At 39.1% G+C, this 20,721-nt stretch overlaps 1 protein-coding gene and 1 pseudogene across 1 annotated transcript; both read left to right on the top strand.

Annotated features, from left to right (window-relative positions):
• The first annotated feature begins 229 nt into the window (after positions 1 to 229).
• LOC141816619 (glutamyl-tRNA reductase-binding protein, chloroplastic) lies at positions 230 to 5,232 on the top strand. The gene is given in 4 exon segments (XM_074704367.1): positions 230 to 652; positions 866 to 946; positions 3,593 to 3,742; positions 4,895 to 5,232. Coding segments are annotated over 4 exon segments (879 nt in total). The 3' UTR covers positions 5,120 to 5,232.
• A 2,535-nt stretch (positions 5,233 to 7,767) lies between these two features.
• Positions 7,768 to 9,468, top strand: LOC141816618 (uncharacterized protein At2g39795, mitochondrial-like; annotated as a pseudogene).
• Positions 9,469 to 20,721: the final 11,253 nt, after the last annotated feature.

Here is a 20,721-nt window from a genome sequence, read left to right as displayed (position 1 = left end):
CTTTCTTTTTATATTTTTTAAAAAATTTTTATTAAAATTTTAAAATTAAAATTAAAATTAAAATAAATTTTCAAGGATTATTTATTAAAATTTAATAAAATTGTAATGGGATACAATAATAAACATTTAATGCGCTGTTGGGAATTCTAAACTTCATATGCGCTTTGGGAATTTGCCGAAGTTAAATTGGATTATTATATCAAATTTAGATTATTTTATTAAGTGTATCATGTTAACATGGTCTTCGTGATCCTCTTCCTTTCAATCGTTTCAACGTCCTGATGCGATGTCTCCCCTCCTCTCTCTCCCCGTTCCCCCTTCTCTCCCAGCTCTTTGCCCCTCAAAATTTCCCTCCCCCCGGCTCGCCTCCCGGCGCTCCGCTTCCTTCCCGAGATGCTCCCTTCTCTCCGTGCCGACCGACGTGCCTCCTGTAGCCGGGGGCGGCGCCAGGTCGAAGCCGTCCCCTGCCGAGGTATCCAGGACAATCGTCGAGCTCTCCTCCATCGGGACCCTTTCCTCGCTGTCCCCAGACGGTTGGCCCCTTGCCGTTGGCGCCCGCTTCGTTGTCGATTCCCAGGGAGCGCCTGCTCTGTGCTTAAACCGGCCCGAGAGACTCTTCGTTTCTGATGGTCCATCCAGCTTCCATGTTCAGGTTAAATTTGGATTTTTTTTCCCCCTTCTAAGAGTGGGGTTTGCTTTAAAACCTAGTAGTCGGTTGCTTGGGCTCCTTCTATAATTCTCATACCTTGCATCCATTTCTTTCCTATCTCTAGTTCCATCTTAAATTATTTTTATGCTACTAATGAGTTCCACATGTTATGCTATATGCGTTTTCAAGTAACACGGTGATATTCTTTTGGAGCAGTGTGAGCAAATGAGATCACGGACTCCACAATGCACACTTCTGGGAAGCCTGAGCAAACCCAATGATAGATTTCTCCTGAAGGTAATTATAATTCCCTATCCTAATTAATCACAGGAGTAGGATGATTAGCATTATTCCTATCATTGGGATTAATAAATCTAGGATAGGAGTTATCTTCTCAAGTGCATAAAAAAATGATTTTCATCTGAGTTCATATCCTTTGGTGTACTCTATGTTTGTCCAGTAGTCAGAATTTGGATGAGTATAATATTTCAATGCTTGCCCTTGAACAACTTGGGGTGTATTTTTTACTAAAAGTTGCATTTATGACATGGTCACAGGACATAAAATATTTTCATGCAAATTCTTTATTTTTTTTCACTTTGATCACTAGAATGAAACATCAATCTTTTTCTCCGTTTCTCAGCCAGTTTTTTTTTTTCTATGTTATGTTCCTCTCTATAGAAGTTTCATAAAACTCTAATGTATAATGAAAACATATCTAAATGACTTTGGCGACTTAATGACTCAAGCAAAATGGGTTTTATTATGTAAAAATTGTGGAAAACTGAGTGAACCGTGTTTTATGATATGCTTTATTTTTGAGCATTTGTCTGATGCGTGTTCCGCAAGTGCACGGAATGTCGCCAAGTAATAAAAAGATCGAATCCACAGGGACCGTGGAATTAGTTACTAACCTAGCACAATAAGAGTGGAGAGTTCATAGGAATTGGTTTGGTGTGGGGGAGGAAGAGTGTTCTAGAGTTCCTAATCCTTAATTCGGAGAGTATTCGACTGTGACAGAATGTGGGAAGGCGATCCTAGGACTTCGGATTCCTCGAGATATTGATTGATTGACTTGGATCCTCTACCATTCCTCAATAAATGCACAATTGTAGGGATTCTAACCAAATTATCCAATTAGACCTCGTCAGGCTTCCTCGGAATAAATCAATGGTGTTCTAATGTTACTATTGTCGGTTTGAGATGACTCCAGATAGCCTGGTTTATGGCTTTCCCGCTGTCACTCGGGCGCCCCAGCGTGCTACTAGATGTCCTACCCTCTGTCACCGGGTATCCGTTTAAAGACCTCTCCCCAACAATGAGTAACCGTTAGTTATCCCTCATAAAGACTCATTATAGCCTAAGCAATTCCTCGGAAGGTCCGGTTAAAGGCTTTCCTCCTGTCACGAGGCGCCCCGGGTGTACGATCCTAAGAATCCTCAAACCACAAATTATCTCTACCCTTATAGATTCATACCATTCACAAGCATATCATCAAACAAGTATAAGGCACAAATCCACAAAGCAATTGCACAATCATATCATAGAACATGGTAAATTAACAAATCCAAAGTTACAATCATCCAATAACCCCGATTCCTCCTACATCCTAGAATCTGGAGGACTACTCCATAGCGGGGAGGTTACAATACAGAGAAGAAAGTGAAAAGTACATCCTATTCCAAGAATCTAAGAAGAAAACGAGAAATAGGACTTATCGATGAGCTTCTTCTTCTCCGGACTGCAATCTCTGCGAAGATGAGGCGTGGATGTGATGGAGTGTCCGGACGGATGAACGGATCGTCGAATCTTGCTCCGGAATGAGGCGTCGGTGGCTCTAGCACGCTCCGGTGGCTCTCCAAAGTCTCCCCCCTTTTCAGGGCACTTAAGGGGGTCTATTTATAGGCCTCCACGAAATTGCCCTAGGAACAGCCAGGCACGCCCCCGTCACACGGCCGTGTCTGGGAGACACGGCCATGTGTGGCCGCCCTACTGTGGTGGAGGCACGGCCGTGCCTTTGAGGCACGGCCAAGCAGAGTTGTTGTTCTGAGCACGGAGGCACGGCCAGGGGCAGACTCTCCTCTGTTTGGGAGGCACGGCCGTGCCTGTGAGGCACGGCCAGGGGCAGACTCTCCTCTGTTTGGGAGACACGGCCGTGCCTTGGAGGCACGACCCTGGCTTGGCATGGCACTGTGGAGGAAGCACGGCCGTGTCTGAGAGACACGGCCATGTCTTGGCTGCTGCAGGAGGAAGGCACGGCCGTGCCTGTGGGGCACGACCTGAACTTGTTGAGCTTCTGTTTGAGGGCACGCCCGTGCCCTTGAGGCACGGTCTCAGGAGGTGATAGACACGGTCGTGCCTGTGAGGCACGGCCCTGTCTTGCCTTGTCTTCAAATGGTACTCCATTTCGCCTGTTTTGCTCCATTTTTCATCCTGTAACACACAAATACACGAGCAGTCCTCCGAACTAGGAAATAGGGAATACAATGCCTAATGCACAGATAAAGGATGTAATGTACGCAAGATATAGCATGAAAAGCAGAAAGATGTGCGAATAAAGTATAAGAAACGGTTATAAACCCTACGCACATCATGCTTTAGTTTAGCAGCCTTGTACATCATTTGTCTTGATGAAAATAGACACTTGGGAACTGTGTAATCAAATTCCTGGAATTCTTCACCATGATTTCTCTTTGTAATTGTTATAATCATCTGAAATCTTAAGCATTCATATATGTTGAATAATTATATTATAGTACATTTTAATAATTATACTTGGAGCACATCTAAAGCTTTGTTGATATTGCATTGCAGTACTTTCAGTTTGGTAGTGTTTTGGCCACTGGAACCTTTCTAATATACTAATTTATCTCTATGCTGTGTTTTGACTTTCTTAACATATGTGATTCATATTTTAATTTGTAAAACACTTATAATGTTTAGGATGGTATCTGGGTGGCCTCCTCAGAATATATAAATGCAGAACCTGATCCTCTGCGAGATTTTGCTGAAAAAATTGTTGATGAGATGAATTCGATACATCCTGAAGATGTACAACGACTGTACAGTGTTTATGTGGAACCAGGATTTCAGGTGTGGGTTTACAAAGATGCATTGGTCTTTTTCCCAAGTTTATTTTATTGGTTGGATGATTCTCTGCATTCAGATTTTTTTACATTTAGGCTGGCAAAGTTTAAAATTGCCAAATTGTTGCCAATTATAGTGCACATCCAAAAGCTTCTGCAGCCTCGACTTTATAACTTTTTAGAGATTATTGCTAAATGACATAATCTGAAGCTTTTACATTATAGTAACTGTAGATAATATGACAAAGAAAATGAAGAGCATCTAATTTTGCTGTTTTCTGGACCCAAAGTAGGTTTTGAAAATTACTTTGTAATAGTGAATCGGTGATATCCATGACCCATCCCTGTTGATACTTCAACTAGGCACAAGCTATGCATTAGCAATAACCATTGTTCTAAAAGGCATTCTAGGCAGCCATCTAAGCATTTTAGATAAGGGGCCGCTTTGCCTAGTGGTTAGGCAGATATAGCATGATAGTAATTAAAATTTGTTGTGTTCTCTTGTTATTTATATTTACACTGAATTATTGAAGATTATGTTTTGTTGTGAATTTCTATTTTCTTGGTTGCAATGTAAATATTAAATGTATATTGTTGTTATATAATATTAAATAATTTTTAATTTAATCTACTTCTCTTCCCTATTTTAATATTGACAACATAGGCCTCCACCTAGGTGGTCACCTTTTGTCTAGAACTGCTTCTTATACCATGGCCGTAAGTAACGTTAGTCTTCTTTCTCTTTTTGGCAAGTTGTTAGACAACAAGCTGTTTGCGGAGTACTCGTTATCTTACAAACTATGCTTTTGACTTGACGTACTCTTAGGGTCATTTTCCTTTCCAAACCCCATTCTTTTTTATGTTTTATATGAGAGGAAGCTCTGCTGAGAAAACTACTAATTCATGCTCTAGCCGTTACTGAAAAGGAAGTTAGGGTCAGGATGCAAATGAGATCTAGGGATGCCTTTTCACATGTTTACAGAGATATGCACCTCCATGTGCCTGTTCAATTGGTGCAACACTTGTATGAGCATGATCTTCCCAAACTGATTACCTAAGCTGTTGCTAATTTATCGAATGTTTCATTCTATATGAAGTTTCTTTAAGCAGATATGACCTTAAAGTGTTGCTAAATGCTGTGGTTCGGCAATATTAGCAGGCGGCAGATACAAAGTTGATATGGGTCGACCGTCTTGGTTTTGATATGTTTATATATTCAGAGAACGCTGTGTATTCAGTACGAATCCCTTTCCCCAGGGAAGTTACAAATGAGAAAGAGGTAAAATCATCATTCAATTCAATGTCCCACCACGCTTGGGAGATTGAGAAGGGCTATTCCACTCCAGATTTTGAGAAGGTAACATGCTTGAAGAGAGTGAGGTAGTCGCATTTAAATGTGATTGTGATTGTAATTCATCTAAAAAATGATCTCATTCTTGAATTTTCTGAATTGTGCTTAGTTATTGATTAAAAACTTGTCAGTTCAGTTTTTACTGAGACTAACTAGAGTTTGGAAAAGGTTACTGAAGTTTATTTCATGAAACTTCCCATGCCCAAAAGTGTATCGTATGTACAAGTTTCTCAATTACAAATTTTTATATGAACGCCTGAAACTTTTTGTGCTCGTTCAATGCTTAGATTTGACATGCAACAGAGATAAGTTCACAACGATTTGAATTTTGGGGAAATCTTTAAACTATGGGTGATGATACCGATCAAATAGGTCATGCATAACTCCAGCTTTAACTCAGTTGAGAGTTTGATCTTGCTCGGATAGGATCGGTAGACTTGATAAAATCAGCGTAAACATGGAGTAAGGCGTTGTCGTGAGCATGTTATTGTAATTGTGTTTGGCTGAGATGCCAAACCATTCAAGTGTAGCATCAATTGACTCCACTGGAATCTCACGCCATAGATGCGAGAAAATTAGAGAAGAGTAGGTTAATTATTCGTGACCTAGTAGCTTAAGAATAGTGCGGTCAAACAGACTCATTCATATCAGGATGGATCAATCCATCATCATATGACAGGATAGGATGGATCGGTCTGTCATTTGGACAGATTAGAAGATTTCCAAATCAACTCAAGATGGATTGCAATGCGAGTTTATCAAAAAATAAAAAATATATATATAATATTAAACTTTTTATATTTGGGTTATGAATTAGGTGGGTTTATTCCACGAATCTATCAAAAAAAAAAATAAAAAATTTTAAATTTGGTTACGAATTAGATGTTTACGAGTCCATTAAATTTTTTACTTTTATTTTAAATTTTAAAAGAAAAAATTCTCAATTTGCAAGTCAACCCAAGTTTACCTGTGCGGGTCACAGGCCCAGCACGAGCTAATCACCTGAATCCATTTTAAAATGCATTGATAAAATACCAAATCAATCCATTTAAAATTATTTAGCAAGATGAATTAATCCAATAAGTCTAATTTAAATTAACGATTCTACGAAAGAGTTCAAATTTACTAATCGAAAATAGTATGCTGTAAAGCTTCTAATGTCTTACGTTGGACATAAGTTTGAGATTTGATTGTCAAGAAAATTTTTTATTTTTTTGATAATTTAAATGTCGTAGATGATTTTTTCTGTTTTTCTGTTGATTTATTTATCGAATAAAATTTAAATATATTTAAAAATTAATCTTTAAAATATTTCTTTATTACGTTCAAACTCAATTTTTTTATAATTCAGTGTTTGAGTTTCGCCTTTGATAAATTTAATTTTTAATTCATATGTTACCATTACATATTGCACTTTTATGGGATTATGTAAAATTTTACATGCATAAATTTATTTTTTTTAAATATAAATTTATACTAAAATTATAAAAATCTAAAAAAATAATACCAAATTAGTATTTATTTGGTCACTAAAATGATCACTTCCATTTAATTGAGAATTAAAATAGAGTTGAGATAATATTTTTTTATTGTAATCAATTATAATTTTTTAATTTATTTTTTTATATATGAATATAAATATGATCGTGTGAAACGGTTAGAATTATGAGTTCTATTTACAGAAGAGAATCAAAATGGAACTTTTAGCCCATGAAAAGCCAATTAATTTTTGTGTGGCCATGGCTCGTTTCCTTAACATTCTGTTTGGATGGGGTGAGGGAAGGTTCATTAACGGAAGGGGAAGGAAGGGGAAGGGAGGGAAAGGAAGGGGAAGGGAGGTATTTATAATTTTCTTGTTTGGGAGGAAGGAAAGGTTCATTAACGTAACATGTGCTAATAGATAAGTTATTTTAATAATTAATATTTTAATATAAGGGTAAAATTGGAATAAATATGTTTTCACATTTCCTTCCCCTTCCTTACACCCCAAATCGGAATATAAGGAATTGTGTCTATTTATGACCATGCAAGGAGAAAGCTTAGGGGGCGTTTGGTTTGTATTTTCCAGGATCATTTTCTATTTTCGTTTTCCTATTTTCTAAAAACTGGTGTTTGGTTTGTGTTTTCCAGTTTATTTTCTGGAAAATGAAAATGCGTTTTCAAAGAAAATAGAAAACGCTGAAATATCGTTTTCCATTTGCGAAGGAGAAAGATAGAAAATGGGAAAAGGCGGTGGAAAATGGGAAAAGACGGTACTTTTTCTCCTTTTCTTCCTTCGCTTCGTTGTTTTCTCCCCCGCGACTTTCGTCTCTCCCGCCGCCGCGTTTCTCCTCTCCTCTTCCTCCTCCCGCTATGCGCTCCTCCTCCGGCGCGGCTCCTTCTCCTGCTCTCCTCTTTCTCTCCCGCCGCACTCTCCTCTTCCTCTCCCGCCGCATTCTCCTTCCGCGTGCTCCTCTTCCTCTCCTCTTCCTCCTCCCCACCGCGTACTCCTCCTCTCCTCTTCCTCCTTCGGCGTGGCATCTACCGATCCTGCCCTCGAGGAGCTATTCCGTGCGCTCCCAGTCGACGACAGTCCGCTGTGATAGAAAAAATTTTCAGTGAGTGAATAATCGAAGAAAACCCTAGTTTAGTTTTCAATTTCTCTGTTGCTGTTCTCTTGGCTTGGGCTATAGTAGTGCGACATGGTCAGCCGCCGTTCTGGTGACCTGCTCTGTTCTAGTGGCGGTCCGAACAGAGGGAAAGAAAAGAGAAGACATCATTGTCGAGAGAGGGAAGGAGAAGTTGCTACCGGCGATGCTTGCACCCCGTTCACCTCTTACACGCGGCTGGTGAAGTTCGCGATCGGACAGTCTCTTCTCTCGATGACGACACGAACAGAGAATAGAGGTAGAAGGAAGAAGTCATTGGTCGTCGCTCGGTGAGAAAGAAGAAGCCAAACGCATTTTCCAGTTTTCTTTTCTAGGAAATAGAAAACAACATATCATACCAAACACATTTTCCAATTTTCTTTTCTAGAAAACAGAAAACGGTATATCATACCAAATACATTTTCTGTTTTCTAAAAACTAGATCAAAAAATGGAAAATTGGAAATAGAAAATGAAAAATAAAAAATGGAAAATATTTTCCAAACCAAACAAGGTTGTGATCTCTTCCCCTTATTTTCCAAACCAAACAGAAAATGATCTCTTCCTTCCCCTTCTCTCCCCTTCCCTCACTTCTTGCAGCACAAGGTTACAAATTCTCTTCCCCTTATTTACCCTTCCTTCCCCTTCCCCTTCTCTCACCTCCTCCCAAACAAGCCCTTAAAGGCCTTTTCCTGCCTTCTCAGTTCCTCTCCCTCTGCTAAACGTTCCCTCCTTGTCGCCGCCGGCAACTTCCCCCTAGCCTTTGACGACAACCTCCTCCGCCTTCTTGGCAATGAAATCGCCCAGCTCTCCGACTACCTCACCCCTCGTCCGGTATGTATCTCTTACTGGCCTCCCTTTACCCCGTTTGCCTAAACGTCCCTTTCGATGCTTGGGTATGAAGGGGATATTTCCCCTTGCCGTGTTTGTTTTCTGCAGCTTCCGCAGCGCTTCAAGTGGTTCTCCCTCGAGGATCACCCGGGGAGCAGTGGATCCGCCTCCGGAGAGAGAACGGCGCCGAGGAGGTCAAGGTGGACGCCACCATATTCGATGTCGCCGAACCACTACCTCCCCTTCATCCCCGTTGTTCAATAAGGTGGAGGCCCTGGAACCCGGCCCCCGCCTTCGCATCAGCCTCATCGTTGAGGACGCCTGCATTGAGCCCTTTGACTCCGTTGTCGAGTTCATCTGCTCGGCTTGGTCTGAATCCCTCGATGTCCAGATGATGTTCCCTCTGTGCCAGAAGGGCGCCGCTGTGCGCCCCTACATGGGTCGTAATTTCAAGTACTATTCCTTTTTTTTTCTTTTTTAAAATTACTCTTTTTTGTCACCTTATTTAGAGTTTATAGTTATATTAAGTGATTTGTCAGCGATTTAGAGAAGAGTTTGCAGAGTCGGGTAACCTCATACTTGGAGGAATTGGGGGTGGATGATGAACTGGCCGAGTTCTTGCACGAGCATTAACAAGGACAAAGTCGAGCTACATCGCTGGTTGAGGATGGTGGAGTCTTATGTCCAGAAGTAGAGAGGTTTATTTGTTATTAGTTTGAATTGTTTTCTCCTCCATGAATCTTGATTCTACTGAATTGATTTCCTGAATTTATTCACAATTTATCTAGTGCTCTACCCAAAGAGGATGCTTATGATAAATCCCTTTCACATACTACTTGCAACCTTCCAGTGAGATTATTCACTATTCTTAATTGAATAAAGTTTCAAGGGCTTGTAATGTGCAAAAACTTGAATAACCTTTTTTAAGAGAATAATATGGTCAGAAATAATTTCTACTTTTTCCTTTCTTCTCAGTCTTTGCTTGATGATGCAATTTGTGGGAGTATGAATGTAGCTGATGTCTAATTGCCTTAATATTAGAACTTAAAAGCAAGGTTTCTTTGTTTTTAGCCATATTTCTATTTTCCATTAATTTTATTTTCTGAAGGAGCTAAGGTTATGATCTCACTAGTCCATTTTTGCCTTGTGCCTTTCGTAGTGTCAATTCAATATTTTTGGCATGCTACTATACCACAGTGTGTCACATATTTTTGTTAGCCCAAAAGGTAATGTACCTTGGCTGCCAAGACATTCAAAATTTGAAAATGGTAAGACCCTTTGTTTCTTACATTTAGTTTTGTGAAAAAAAATATTCATGATGAGCTCAAGTGTTGTTATCAAGATGCCAAAAACATTGTTTGAGAGTTGGTTCCATCCAAATAAACAGTTCTGTTCAAATAAGCTAAATAAGAGCCAATTCAACATGATGAAACATCAAGCTAAATGTTCAGTGTCTAATAATTTTGTTGGAATTGTTTCGAAGTAGTTTATGCTTACTTCTAAGTTTTCTAAGTCTTTGACACTATCCTGAACTTAGAGTATCCTTGACTTGCCTAGATTAAACTATTGGTGATGGGAGCACACAGATCAACGCTAACCCGGTTTGTTTACTTGGTATCCACCTCCGCAGAGGTGACTAATCCAAGGATCCACACGCACGCACACACCCGATGCACTATGAATCTTCTCCTTCTCGAAAACCTCGAAGGCGGAGAAACCTTTACAACTCTTTCGATCTCCTCAAAATGATATAAAAGAATGTTTAGGAGGAGAGGAAATAAGCACAAGAATGGAGAACAACACGTTCTCAAAAGAAGCACTAAAGAATGAAAGAATGGCAGAACTCTTGAGTTGATCTCGAGCAGGCTTCTTTTATAATTCTTCGGCATCAGTCGACTGCTGGCAGGGCCAGTCGACTGATGGCTTCAATCGGCAACAAAATCTCGCATTAAAGCGCATTAAATGCTTGCCAATTTTCGCCAACGTTCAAATAGCAGTCGACTGATCCAAGACCAGTCGACTGGAAACAGTCGACTCACAATAACACCAGTCGACTGCCCAGTCGACTCCTGTCTTCCTCTGGCTCGACTGATTTTTCTGTGTGCGTCTGATTTATGAGCAGTCGACTGCTGGCAGGGCCAGTCGACTGGTGAAGCTGAAAAATCCCATTTCAGCTTCTCTTGACCTAGACCTCGGCCTTCAAACATCTCCCATAGCCTCATGCCTTCCCTGGATGCTCCATCATCCTTGCACTAGCTTGAGATGCTTCCATCAGCTTCGTCATGTCAAGTCTTTGCCAAGACTACCCACTTGGACTTTTCCTTGCCAAGACTACCCACTTGGACTTTTCCTTGCCAAGACTTCCCACTTGGACTTTTCCTTGCCAAGACTACCCACTTGGACTTTTCCTTGCCAGACTTCCCACTTGGACTTTTCTTTGCCAAGACTTCCCACTTGGACTTTTCTTTGCCAAGACTTCCCACTTGGACTTTTCTTTGCCAAGACTTCCCACTTGGACTTTTCTTTGCCAAGACTACGCTTGGACTTTCCTGCAAACTTGCATCACACATGTTAGATCACAAGAATTGCCTAACTTTAAACATGGTTTAGCCAAACATTGAAACTCAATGCACTTGGGGCAAAGATTGCACCAACATTTACTACTGGATAAACGTTACAGCCATTCCAATAGTCTCCTAGGCAACCGAGGATGGTCCAGTCGACCGCGAAGTGCCATGTCAGTATCCAAAAAAAGCCTATAAAAGGAGCATTGAGGCAGAGTCTTCATTACTCAATTCTTCAAACTCATTACAAGTCTGCTTGTGTTCTTAATCACTGTGCTTTTCGGACGTAACTTCGGCAACGTGTTGCAACGTTGTGCTTCATCTTCCTAAATCGCAATACTAGCATAACTCTGTCATTTCCTTATTGCCGTAGAATTATATATTGTTGTGTGCTTTATTTTTGTATTTTTTTCTAAGGTTTCTACACCTCTAAAATCGTTTTAGAAAGAAGTTAATCGAAATAAGGATCAATTTATTTAAACCGTGCATCCTTATTATTTGTGTGCAAACTTTGCATGCTTAGTTAGACAAAAATAATATTATCAACTTCATTGCATGCTTGAGTTAATTGTTTATATTTATTTTGTTGCATTACTATAGTAATTTTTGGTTTACTTCTAAGTTCGTAAAATTTGTAACGCTATTCATCCTTTCTCTAACATCGAGTTCAATCCTATATAAACCAACCATGTCATATGGTTTATGTAAGCCAAAGTCTAAATTTAGCACAAATAATGCTGAAATTCAGTTGAGAGTTTATATTGGCTGATCAATCAACTGGTAGATTGAGTGATGATAACAATGATACATGCAAGCCAATAATTTTATGAGACTTACTTGGGCCCAAAGGCTAATTTCAGCCTTCCAAACTCTCTATCAATCCCCAGTCAACCTTCAAATGAATCCCAGTGAACTCCAGAGAGATTTGAGCCAATTTTTCCAACTCAAATTAGTCTATAGGATTCTATATAAAGAAGAGCCTCAACAAACTATCTTCATCCACCTCCTGTTATCTTTGATTCCTGAAGCTTGAAGAGCCTATATTTCAGTATGAAAATACTCAAGAGCCTATATTACTGAGCCATAGCATTACTAAATGCTTTATTTACTTGGCTTGATTGTAGGGAGATGCCTTGATAGTGAAAGACCAAAAGGGAGGCACTTGCCTAGATCTCTAGTAGTTGGCGATCGTGTGAGATTTTTAAGAACTTGAGTGACAAGCTCCAAGAGTGTGAAGTTACCTTTGAAGAATCCTTGTTTGTTTAACCTTTGAGATGTCAATTGAGTAGTTAAGACTCAAGAGATATTTAGTTATCTTGTGATGGAAAGATGAATAATATTGGCTCTCGTATGATATCCTAGGGAAGAATACTGAAATAGGGAATTGATTCACTTTTAGGAATATTGCTAATATCATGTTTTTACATTCATTATTTCATGTGTTAGTTGGGTTCTCATTCTATAACTGTTAATTTGTGTTATGATGCATATATGAATATATATACTTGGACAATCAATTGAGTATTTAGAATTGATATAGTTAAGCATAATTGAGTAGACAGGTTGCATGTTTGATCCTTTAATTGATATTTCAAACATTTATGTTGCTCTTGCCTTAGTTAAACAAACTATTTCTTTCAACTCAATTGAAATAAGCTCTTTCCATGTTAGGTTCCTGAAGTTTACTTTCCACCCAATTGAGTAACCACTATATTCGATGGGATTCTCTCGCTGAGGCACCTAGCTTATAATCACAAGAATTACACACTCAAACCTATGATGACAAACAGTGTGCTTTATGGGTTAGTTTTTTACAATGATCAGAACTTCAGACTCTCCTTGAACCTGAGAATCTATGGCCTGAGCTGGGATCTAAGGGCTATTCCAATATTCTAATATGAATGAGTCTAATCTGTGGGTTATTCAAGAACTGTTAGACTACATGAAAAAGGACATCCTCCTATTTGGTGTAATGAAGAATGCTTAAGATATCTATTGAAATGCATAAGGTTGACACAAAACATTTCTAGTCAGAATGAAAGACACCTTTGTTGGTGGCTACTGAACTATCTGCTGCTCCAACTTGGTAACCATCTTAGCAATATGGGTCAAATGTTACCATTTTACTCTTTTTCGTTCCAAATTTTCCATAGCCATCTTTGCAATAGGGGCCAAATGTTACCATTTATGCTCTCCTTCGCACTTTGTAATCATTAGCATCTGAGGTTTTCAAATCTAGTTTTTTTTAGTCAAAATGTTCTTCTGTCTTTGCAGATAATAGTGCCTTGTTCTTTTTTAACTCCACAGTAATTTAAGAAACAAATCACCTATATATATATATATATATATATTGTGTGTGTGTGTGTTTCAATTGTATCCTTCCTTGCTCTGCATATGTTGTACAATCGCAAAAGTAAGTCTGAGGTTTGAGCTCTGTAATCCTGATTTGGTTGTTGTTACAGATTGGGAAATAAAATTGAATCCTGAATTTAATTTTATTTCTGCTGTTTAGCATCAATTCTGAGTGCCTGGTATTTAGTCTTTTCTGGATAGTCAATGAGAATTTATGCCCTGTTTACTCCCAAGGACGGATGAAGCACGGAAAGGAATCAACGGTGGAAAACTTTCCTCCGGAGAAAGGAAGAGAGAGGTGAAGGAAAAGAGAGAAAAGAAGGAAACAACAAAGTGGAAAGGAAAAGGAATCCCTCCAGCTCGCTAATCTCCGAAATACCCTCCACCAAGCTGCGACCCGATGATCTCCTCCAGCCTTCACAAGCAGCGCGTCTAGTGCTGCTTCGGAGTCAATCGCCGCCGCCCCCGCCTCGTCTTCGCCCTCGAACATTCCGGAGGCCGGAATGCCAACGATCTCGATCACTTCTGAGTCGTCCCAGCCGGCCGACCGGAGCACCGATCCGACTCTGTCTAGGTAGCCGACGACCCAGCTTGGCAGTCGCCTCGGAGATCGGATCTCCACGAACCCGCCCTCTTCTTCCTCCTCCTCCTCGTCGTCCCAGCCGCCTGCATCGCAGGGGGAAACCTCGTCGTTCCCCCCTCCCCCTGCCTTCTCCTTCTTCTGCGGCGAGAAGAGCTGGCCGGCGAAATCGAAGATCGGCGTTGCGCCCGCTGCCGCCGCACCGCGGGTCCCACAGCTGCACGGTGCCGTCGTCAGAGCCGGAGGCGCCGAGGTCGCCGCGGGCGGAGTAGTCCACGCTCCAGACGCGGCGGGCGCCGTGCTCGTCGCGCTCCGTGTGGAGAAAAATGTAATTTTTCTTTCCTTTCTCGCTTTCCGCCCGATTTGGGAGGGATTGTTTTTGAGGGAAAAAGTATCAGCAGATGTATTATATTTCTTTCCTCTCGTCAAAATTGATAAAAGTAAACAGTGGATGGATAATTACTGAGGAAAATTTCCCTCAGTTTTCCTTTCCGCACCTTCAAATAAACGGACCCTTAAGGTTATCCCCATCTGCATCAGGGGATAGTCTTTTCTGGATAGTCAATTAATGGGAATGTGAGTTCTGCATCAGTGGGAGAGGAGACTCTAGGAGGGGGCATTTCTTTCTCTCCTTGTTATCAGCTTTTACCATTTTAGAGTTTTAGAGGTGGTAGTCCCTGAAAGGAAGCAAATTCCCATTAAGCCCTGCATGAGGAGGTAAGGGGTTTTAAGGTACTTCCCCTTCACGGTGGCCTTTGACTTTTTCGTGAGAGAGTGGTTCTTCCCCTCCCCAGGAGGTCAGCATCTTTCCTCCTTTCCCTTCCTTGAATAAGGCCCGTTCGTCCCTTTACCTTGTGGCCTTGTCCCCCTCGAAGGAAGGTGCTTTTTAAATTAAAGGAAACTATCGAGAGACACTTGAGGCCGAATGGTTTATTTTAGAAACAAAACTGGTTTACTTGGAAAGAGAAATGAAGGAAAAGCATGACATGATGAGAAAATTCTCATCTTGAGATGTAAGAAGGAACAAAATCAATAGGTATTGAACCCTAAGCTGCTATAATTGCTCTCTTGCTTGCCCTTGGTGCAGGTGTACTAGCTGCCTGGCTGTAAACGAGATCACTGAAAAACTGTCACAAGTTGCCTTTCCTTGATTTTTTTTAAAAGCATATTAACAAAACAGATTTTTAGGCTGCAAATTAAAGTTGTAGCTAATCATACCCTTCATGCGCAAGAACATTTTTCAACAGTTACATATGAGTTTTTTTATATTCATTTTTGTAATTTGTTGTATGGTTGGCCTCTCTCCTAGTGGGGAATCAAGCTAGGATTCTTAATGCATCAAATTGTAAGAGAATGCATTGTGATATCAGCCTTTTTAGGGAACCTTTGATGACCCTCGACTTTTCTAGCAAGTCGATTCCTTCAAACTCATACCCAGTTGGAACCATTATTAAGATCAGAAGGACATGCCAATCAGGGCCGTCAAAGAAATCAAGGGCCCTAGATGGGCTTTATGAATTTGAGCAATTTTATTGTGTAAAAAAACACTTCTCAGTAACATCAGGAATACTTAAGGTTTCAAATGACAAGCTCGATGAGGTGAGAGTCACGATGAGATTGCCTCTATTTAATTTCTGTAGATCCAAACTCTTGGCTTCAACTCAAACAAATTGAGATTCTCTTTTCCTTGCCTTTTGAGCTAGTTCCTTGTGAATCCAAAATTCAGTGGAGATGACACAATCATATATGGTTTGTTGCACTAAAGATTGGTGTTTGAGATAAGTTGTGTGACCAGAGGATCTAATTGGTTAAGAACCCGAAGGCAGGCCTTACTGATAAGAAAACAATTTCACCTTTTTCTTTTGACTGATCCTCTTTTTTTTTCTTTTTTCTTTTATTTTATGCTTTGATGGTTAGAAGGTGGTTGGATGACAATTCATGGGAATGACCTGCCTCCTAATCTCAGGGATTCTTGCTCCCATACTCTTTGTCGTCTTCATCCTATCCTACCTATCAAGAAGCTATACCCGTTTGTCCAAGTCTCTAAATATTGGTGATATGGTCGCCGTCATCTTTTCAGAAAAAGAACCTGATCTTCCCTCATGTAGAAATTTATCCATCAATGTTTTCAGGGCTCATGGATTGATTTACATTAGATCATGCTCTTACAGATTTGGTATCATCCCTTGCTTGGTTTGCTCTCCATCAAACCAGAGAAGCTTAGGACTCCCCAAAAAGAGAAAACATAACTTGCTCTGGAATTGGAATTTCTCCTATGACGAGCATCAATGGGTTAGGGAATTCAAAAGAGGCTTGAAAAAAATTCTAAAACAAGATCTCTACTAGATGTCGTACCTAAAACAACAAGAAAATCCTAGTGCCCCAAAGGAGGAGCAAATAACAGTGTGATCTTCTTGATCAATGAGGGATGTAAGCATGTTTAGATTGGAGTTTGTTGGAACAATGGAAAACACAAGCCATAAATTGGGATTCAGGCCCGTGGAGCCCTTGCCTCACTGAATAAGTTAGACAAGATTGTTTGGTCTAGACTTTTAAAACACAGGAATTGATAGATATGTGTCGGGCAAGAACAGAAGTAGAACATTCAGTCACCTTCAAAACAGAGGTAGTGACAAGGAAGCAGCATGCTCTGGCTTTTAAGCTATAGCTTGCTTGGCTTAAGACAGATAGGAATAATAGGACCTAATGTTTTCTTTATTTTTAGGTATAGGAAAAAGATTGGTCCCATTAACAAATTGTCAATTTACAGCACCACAGAGCTAGTTGGCTTTTAAGGGAAACCTTAATACTGAATTCAACCTGCTAATCGCAGCATTTTGTAAAAGTTTTTATACTAACTTCACAATGTGTTTTGTCTTTTGCACTAGCTTCAGCAATTTAATTGTCACCTGTTAGTTGGGAATTCATAAAACATATTTGATGGAAGTTCCATTTACCAGTTCATGATAAATAATGCGTTGCAGTATCTAACAGAAGATGGCTTGATCAGAGGTTCAAAGTTCAGACATTTTTCTTTATCCATGGAAGTGTATCTAGAAAGGTTACTAGTACTTGAAGCTAAAATAGAGTTAGTTAAACTTTTGTATTCAGTTCAACAAAATAACTGAACATGTTGAATATGACTGGTAATATTGGTTAATGAACTTGATTTGAAACAAGGTCAAATTGTGAATATTCTCAAATTCAAAAATGCAGCAACAATATTAACAGCTGATAACCGCTTGCATGTGTAGTCAACAACTAACAATTTGGTTAATATGGAGAAAATATTGTATCGCCATTATTATGAAGAGATAACTATTAGTGACATCATGGATTAAAATTTTGAGTTGTGCAATCGACACGACTGAGATTTTTGTTGCACACGTCGATGCTGGCATGGATGACGAAGATGATGATGCAATTAGAGCCTAGGAGAATGACACACTGTTGTTGAAGAAGAAGTCGAAGGTGATATGTGATATGTGAGAGAGAAGCTGACTTACTGGAGAAGGAAGGAGCGTCAACCACTAATGACGATCTAATGATCTAGCATCGATTTATTGCAAGGCTGATTGAGATCTGTGCGAAAGAGATCAGGTGGGAGCGAGAGGAGAGTGAAGGGGGAGAGAGATTGGGTGGGAGAGAGGAGAGCACTGTGAAAACCAAAATTAATTTGATTCAATCCTAAATTGATCAAATCAAGACAGACCTAATTTTAACCCACTTAACATAGATGACAAGTTTTACCTAAAAGACTCAATTACACCTTCGGTGTAAAAAAAATATCAATTGTTATATGCTGAATTGATACATTTTGGATTGTTTTGTACTTTCATAGTCTAGAAAGTGTCCAAGCCCTATTAAAATAAGCCGATCTCTAGCATTCAGTGGAGAGGTATCCTATAAACATGATAACTGAATCAAGAACTGTTTTGGTTTAGATGCTACAGGCTTGTCATATGTATATTTGTTCTATATTCTTTCTAGTATGTCACTCGGGACCATGCGTATTTGGAAGGAGTATTAGTATAATTTGAGTGTTTGAATGAAGTATTAGTTTAATTTTGCACATTTGAGTGGAATAATTAGTATAATTTTAATCTTGTCAAGTATCCATAATGGATTGGATCTTCAAGACTTATCCAAACTTGATTGCAGAATTTACAGATACTCTTTCTGGGTACATTTGTGAAAGTCTTGCTGTTCCTCTCCATTCCAAGAGGATTGTAATTTACAGACCAGCAACAATTGTGATATTAAGAACTTTTCTTTCATCTTGTATATTTATTGTTTTCGAGATGATTTCCTCTGGTAACTGCTGATTCCTGATTAATTAAATGTAGCTGCAAGAGCAGTGGTTTTAATTTTAATTTTTAAAACTATTTCGGTTGAATTGTGCTTTTGAGTGCAGAGATCTTGTAGAAATAAAAAAATCCTGATTAATTAAACTTTGGATCGATGTAATTGTGGGAAAAATTATCTGAATAGCTTGTGTAATTGCTACGTTGAACATCTGGTCTAGCTTCAAAAATGGATTTTGTAAATTATAGTTCAAAATTACTTATCTACTCGTACTCTGTAGATAAAAAATCTCAGAAAGAGAGAAATCAGAATGAAAATGAATGTAGTCAATTAAGTTGTTTATCTTTTAATAAATCTTTAGACATGTTTTTGGTGATCAGTATGATACCCTCTACACAATTACAACTTGATTTTGTGTTTCGGTTGTTGGCATCTTTCAGTAATTTATTTGTTGATGGGTTCCTTTCTTGTTTGCAAAGGTTTGTTCGATGCCACCATAATCCCTTTTTGTCACTTAATACTCTTCCGTTATCTTTCTACTCCACTTAAATAATCTTTCGTTATGGCATTTGTTTTTTTAATTTAGTTATCATCGAGCACAGATCCAAAACCTGGCTGAAGGACTAATCAAATTCCCATTACCTGGCCAACAGGTACGCCTCTAACAACTCATTGCATATTTTATTTTTCTGTAAGTTCATTAAACAGAGAATGGATCTCAAGGTGCAGCACGAGGGAAGTGTCTTATCTCTTCGCTCTTCGAATTAAAAATAAAATTTATTTTTATTAAACATACCAATCAGTGTAGTTGGTGCTGTAGCAGATTATCAAGGTTGTCACTGGAATCTCATGGAGAGTTGTGTAATATTTAGTTGGCTTCGTTGATGGTTTTAGGAATAGAGAATGCACCTAAGACCATAGCTAAGTAAGAGAAACTTTAAAGGAAGAGATTAAGTAAAGAAATATTTATATTTAAGTCTACATTGTTGATCAACACTAGAAGCAAAACTTTTAATTGTTTCATGTTCTTTTAATTGTTTCATGTTTTTTTTTTTTTTTTTTGCTAAAGCTTCAATTTCTGACCATCTTGTGCACATCATGAAACTTACATAAGAGTCAGATGGCGAGTCCATTAATGATAAGTATATAAGCTTTGTGAGATGCTATTATCTCGCCCTTGGGACATAGTTGAGTTGGTTATGACGAGACAGACTTGTTGAAGTGGATAATGATCGAATTTCGACGAAGGCAAAGCAATGCTCTTCTCTGTCGTGGCCAATTGCAATTTCTGAATTTATCTTCTCGTAGACTTACTTGATTAGCTTAACGAATGACCTAATTAATCACCTTCTGCTCCTTGACACATTATTTTATTTTCTCAGCTTAATCACTAACCTTATCCTTTATAAGTTAAATCAGTGTTCAGGGCAAACAATCTTGGCATGTGGCATACGATTCATCTACCTCTTTCAGTTCAAATAGTTCATAATTCTGCAAACTCTAACAAACATTTAGGTGGGCTCAACTTCCTTGTATTGCTATACATTTCACATTATAAATTGGATATCAATCTCCCCATGGAAAGCATGGAGTACAAAAAGTAATACCAATAATAATAAATCAGCTAAGTACAGTTGGTTCTACCTGATAGATTAAGTGATGTCATTTTGTTGTTCACTCGATATGTATGTAATCATTTGAGGAACTAAAGTGATAAAATTTTGGTGTTTATAAGGTAATTAACATCTTGACACATCATTAGAGTCTGCAAAACGTGACACATAATTTATTGAAAGAATTGTTAAAGCAGAAAAAAGTTTGCTGATAAAGGTTTTATTAAAAGCAGTAATAAAATGATAATTTCAGAATTAAAAAGGAGGGCCATTGACTGCTTTTTCAACATTAGAAAAATAATAATATATATAAAATAAAAAATTTAATAAATTTTGTAAATGCTAAGAAGGCTGACGCTAGCACTTCAACCCGCATCGTTACCCCTCGTTGGTCAGAAGCGTCCAGTACTCGCGATTGCATTTCCGGCCACACCTTCGTGTGGGCCCGCAAATGGAGACGTATCAATGATACGGAAATTATTTGGTTTTTTTTTCCCTGGTGCCCGCCAGCTCGCTGTCATGTCGTGCGTGGGACCACGAATGGATGCTAACGGGGTCAATGAGGGAGCGCCACGTTTCGCCACGGGGTTACATTCTGTCAGCGGCAACGAATGAGTCTGACCGTTGGATCCTTTGGAACTTATCCATTCACAACTAACAAATCCTTTGGACTCATTTTTATATTTTTCAAAATTTACTCATGTATCATTTTGTACTTTTAAAATTTATATGCAAGCATCTAAATTAAAGAGTTACTTTTTTTA

The sequence above is a fragment of the Curcuma longa genome, unplaced genomic scaffold, assembly GCF_044706935.1.
Source record: "Curcuma longa cultivar G26 ecotype Majalengka, Jawa Barat unplaced genomic scaffold, ITB_CL_G26_1.1 contig_17416, whole genome shotgun sequence".
NCBI lineage: Eukaryota > Viridiplantae > Streptophyta > Magnoliopsida > Zingiberales > Zingiberaceae > Curcuma > Curcuma longa.
Note: the sequence above shows the minus strand (reverse complement) of the source record. Positions and strands in the feature narration are given on the sequence as shown.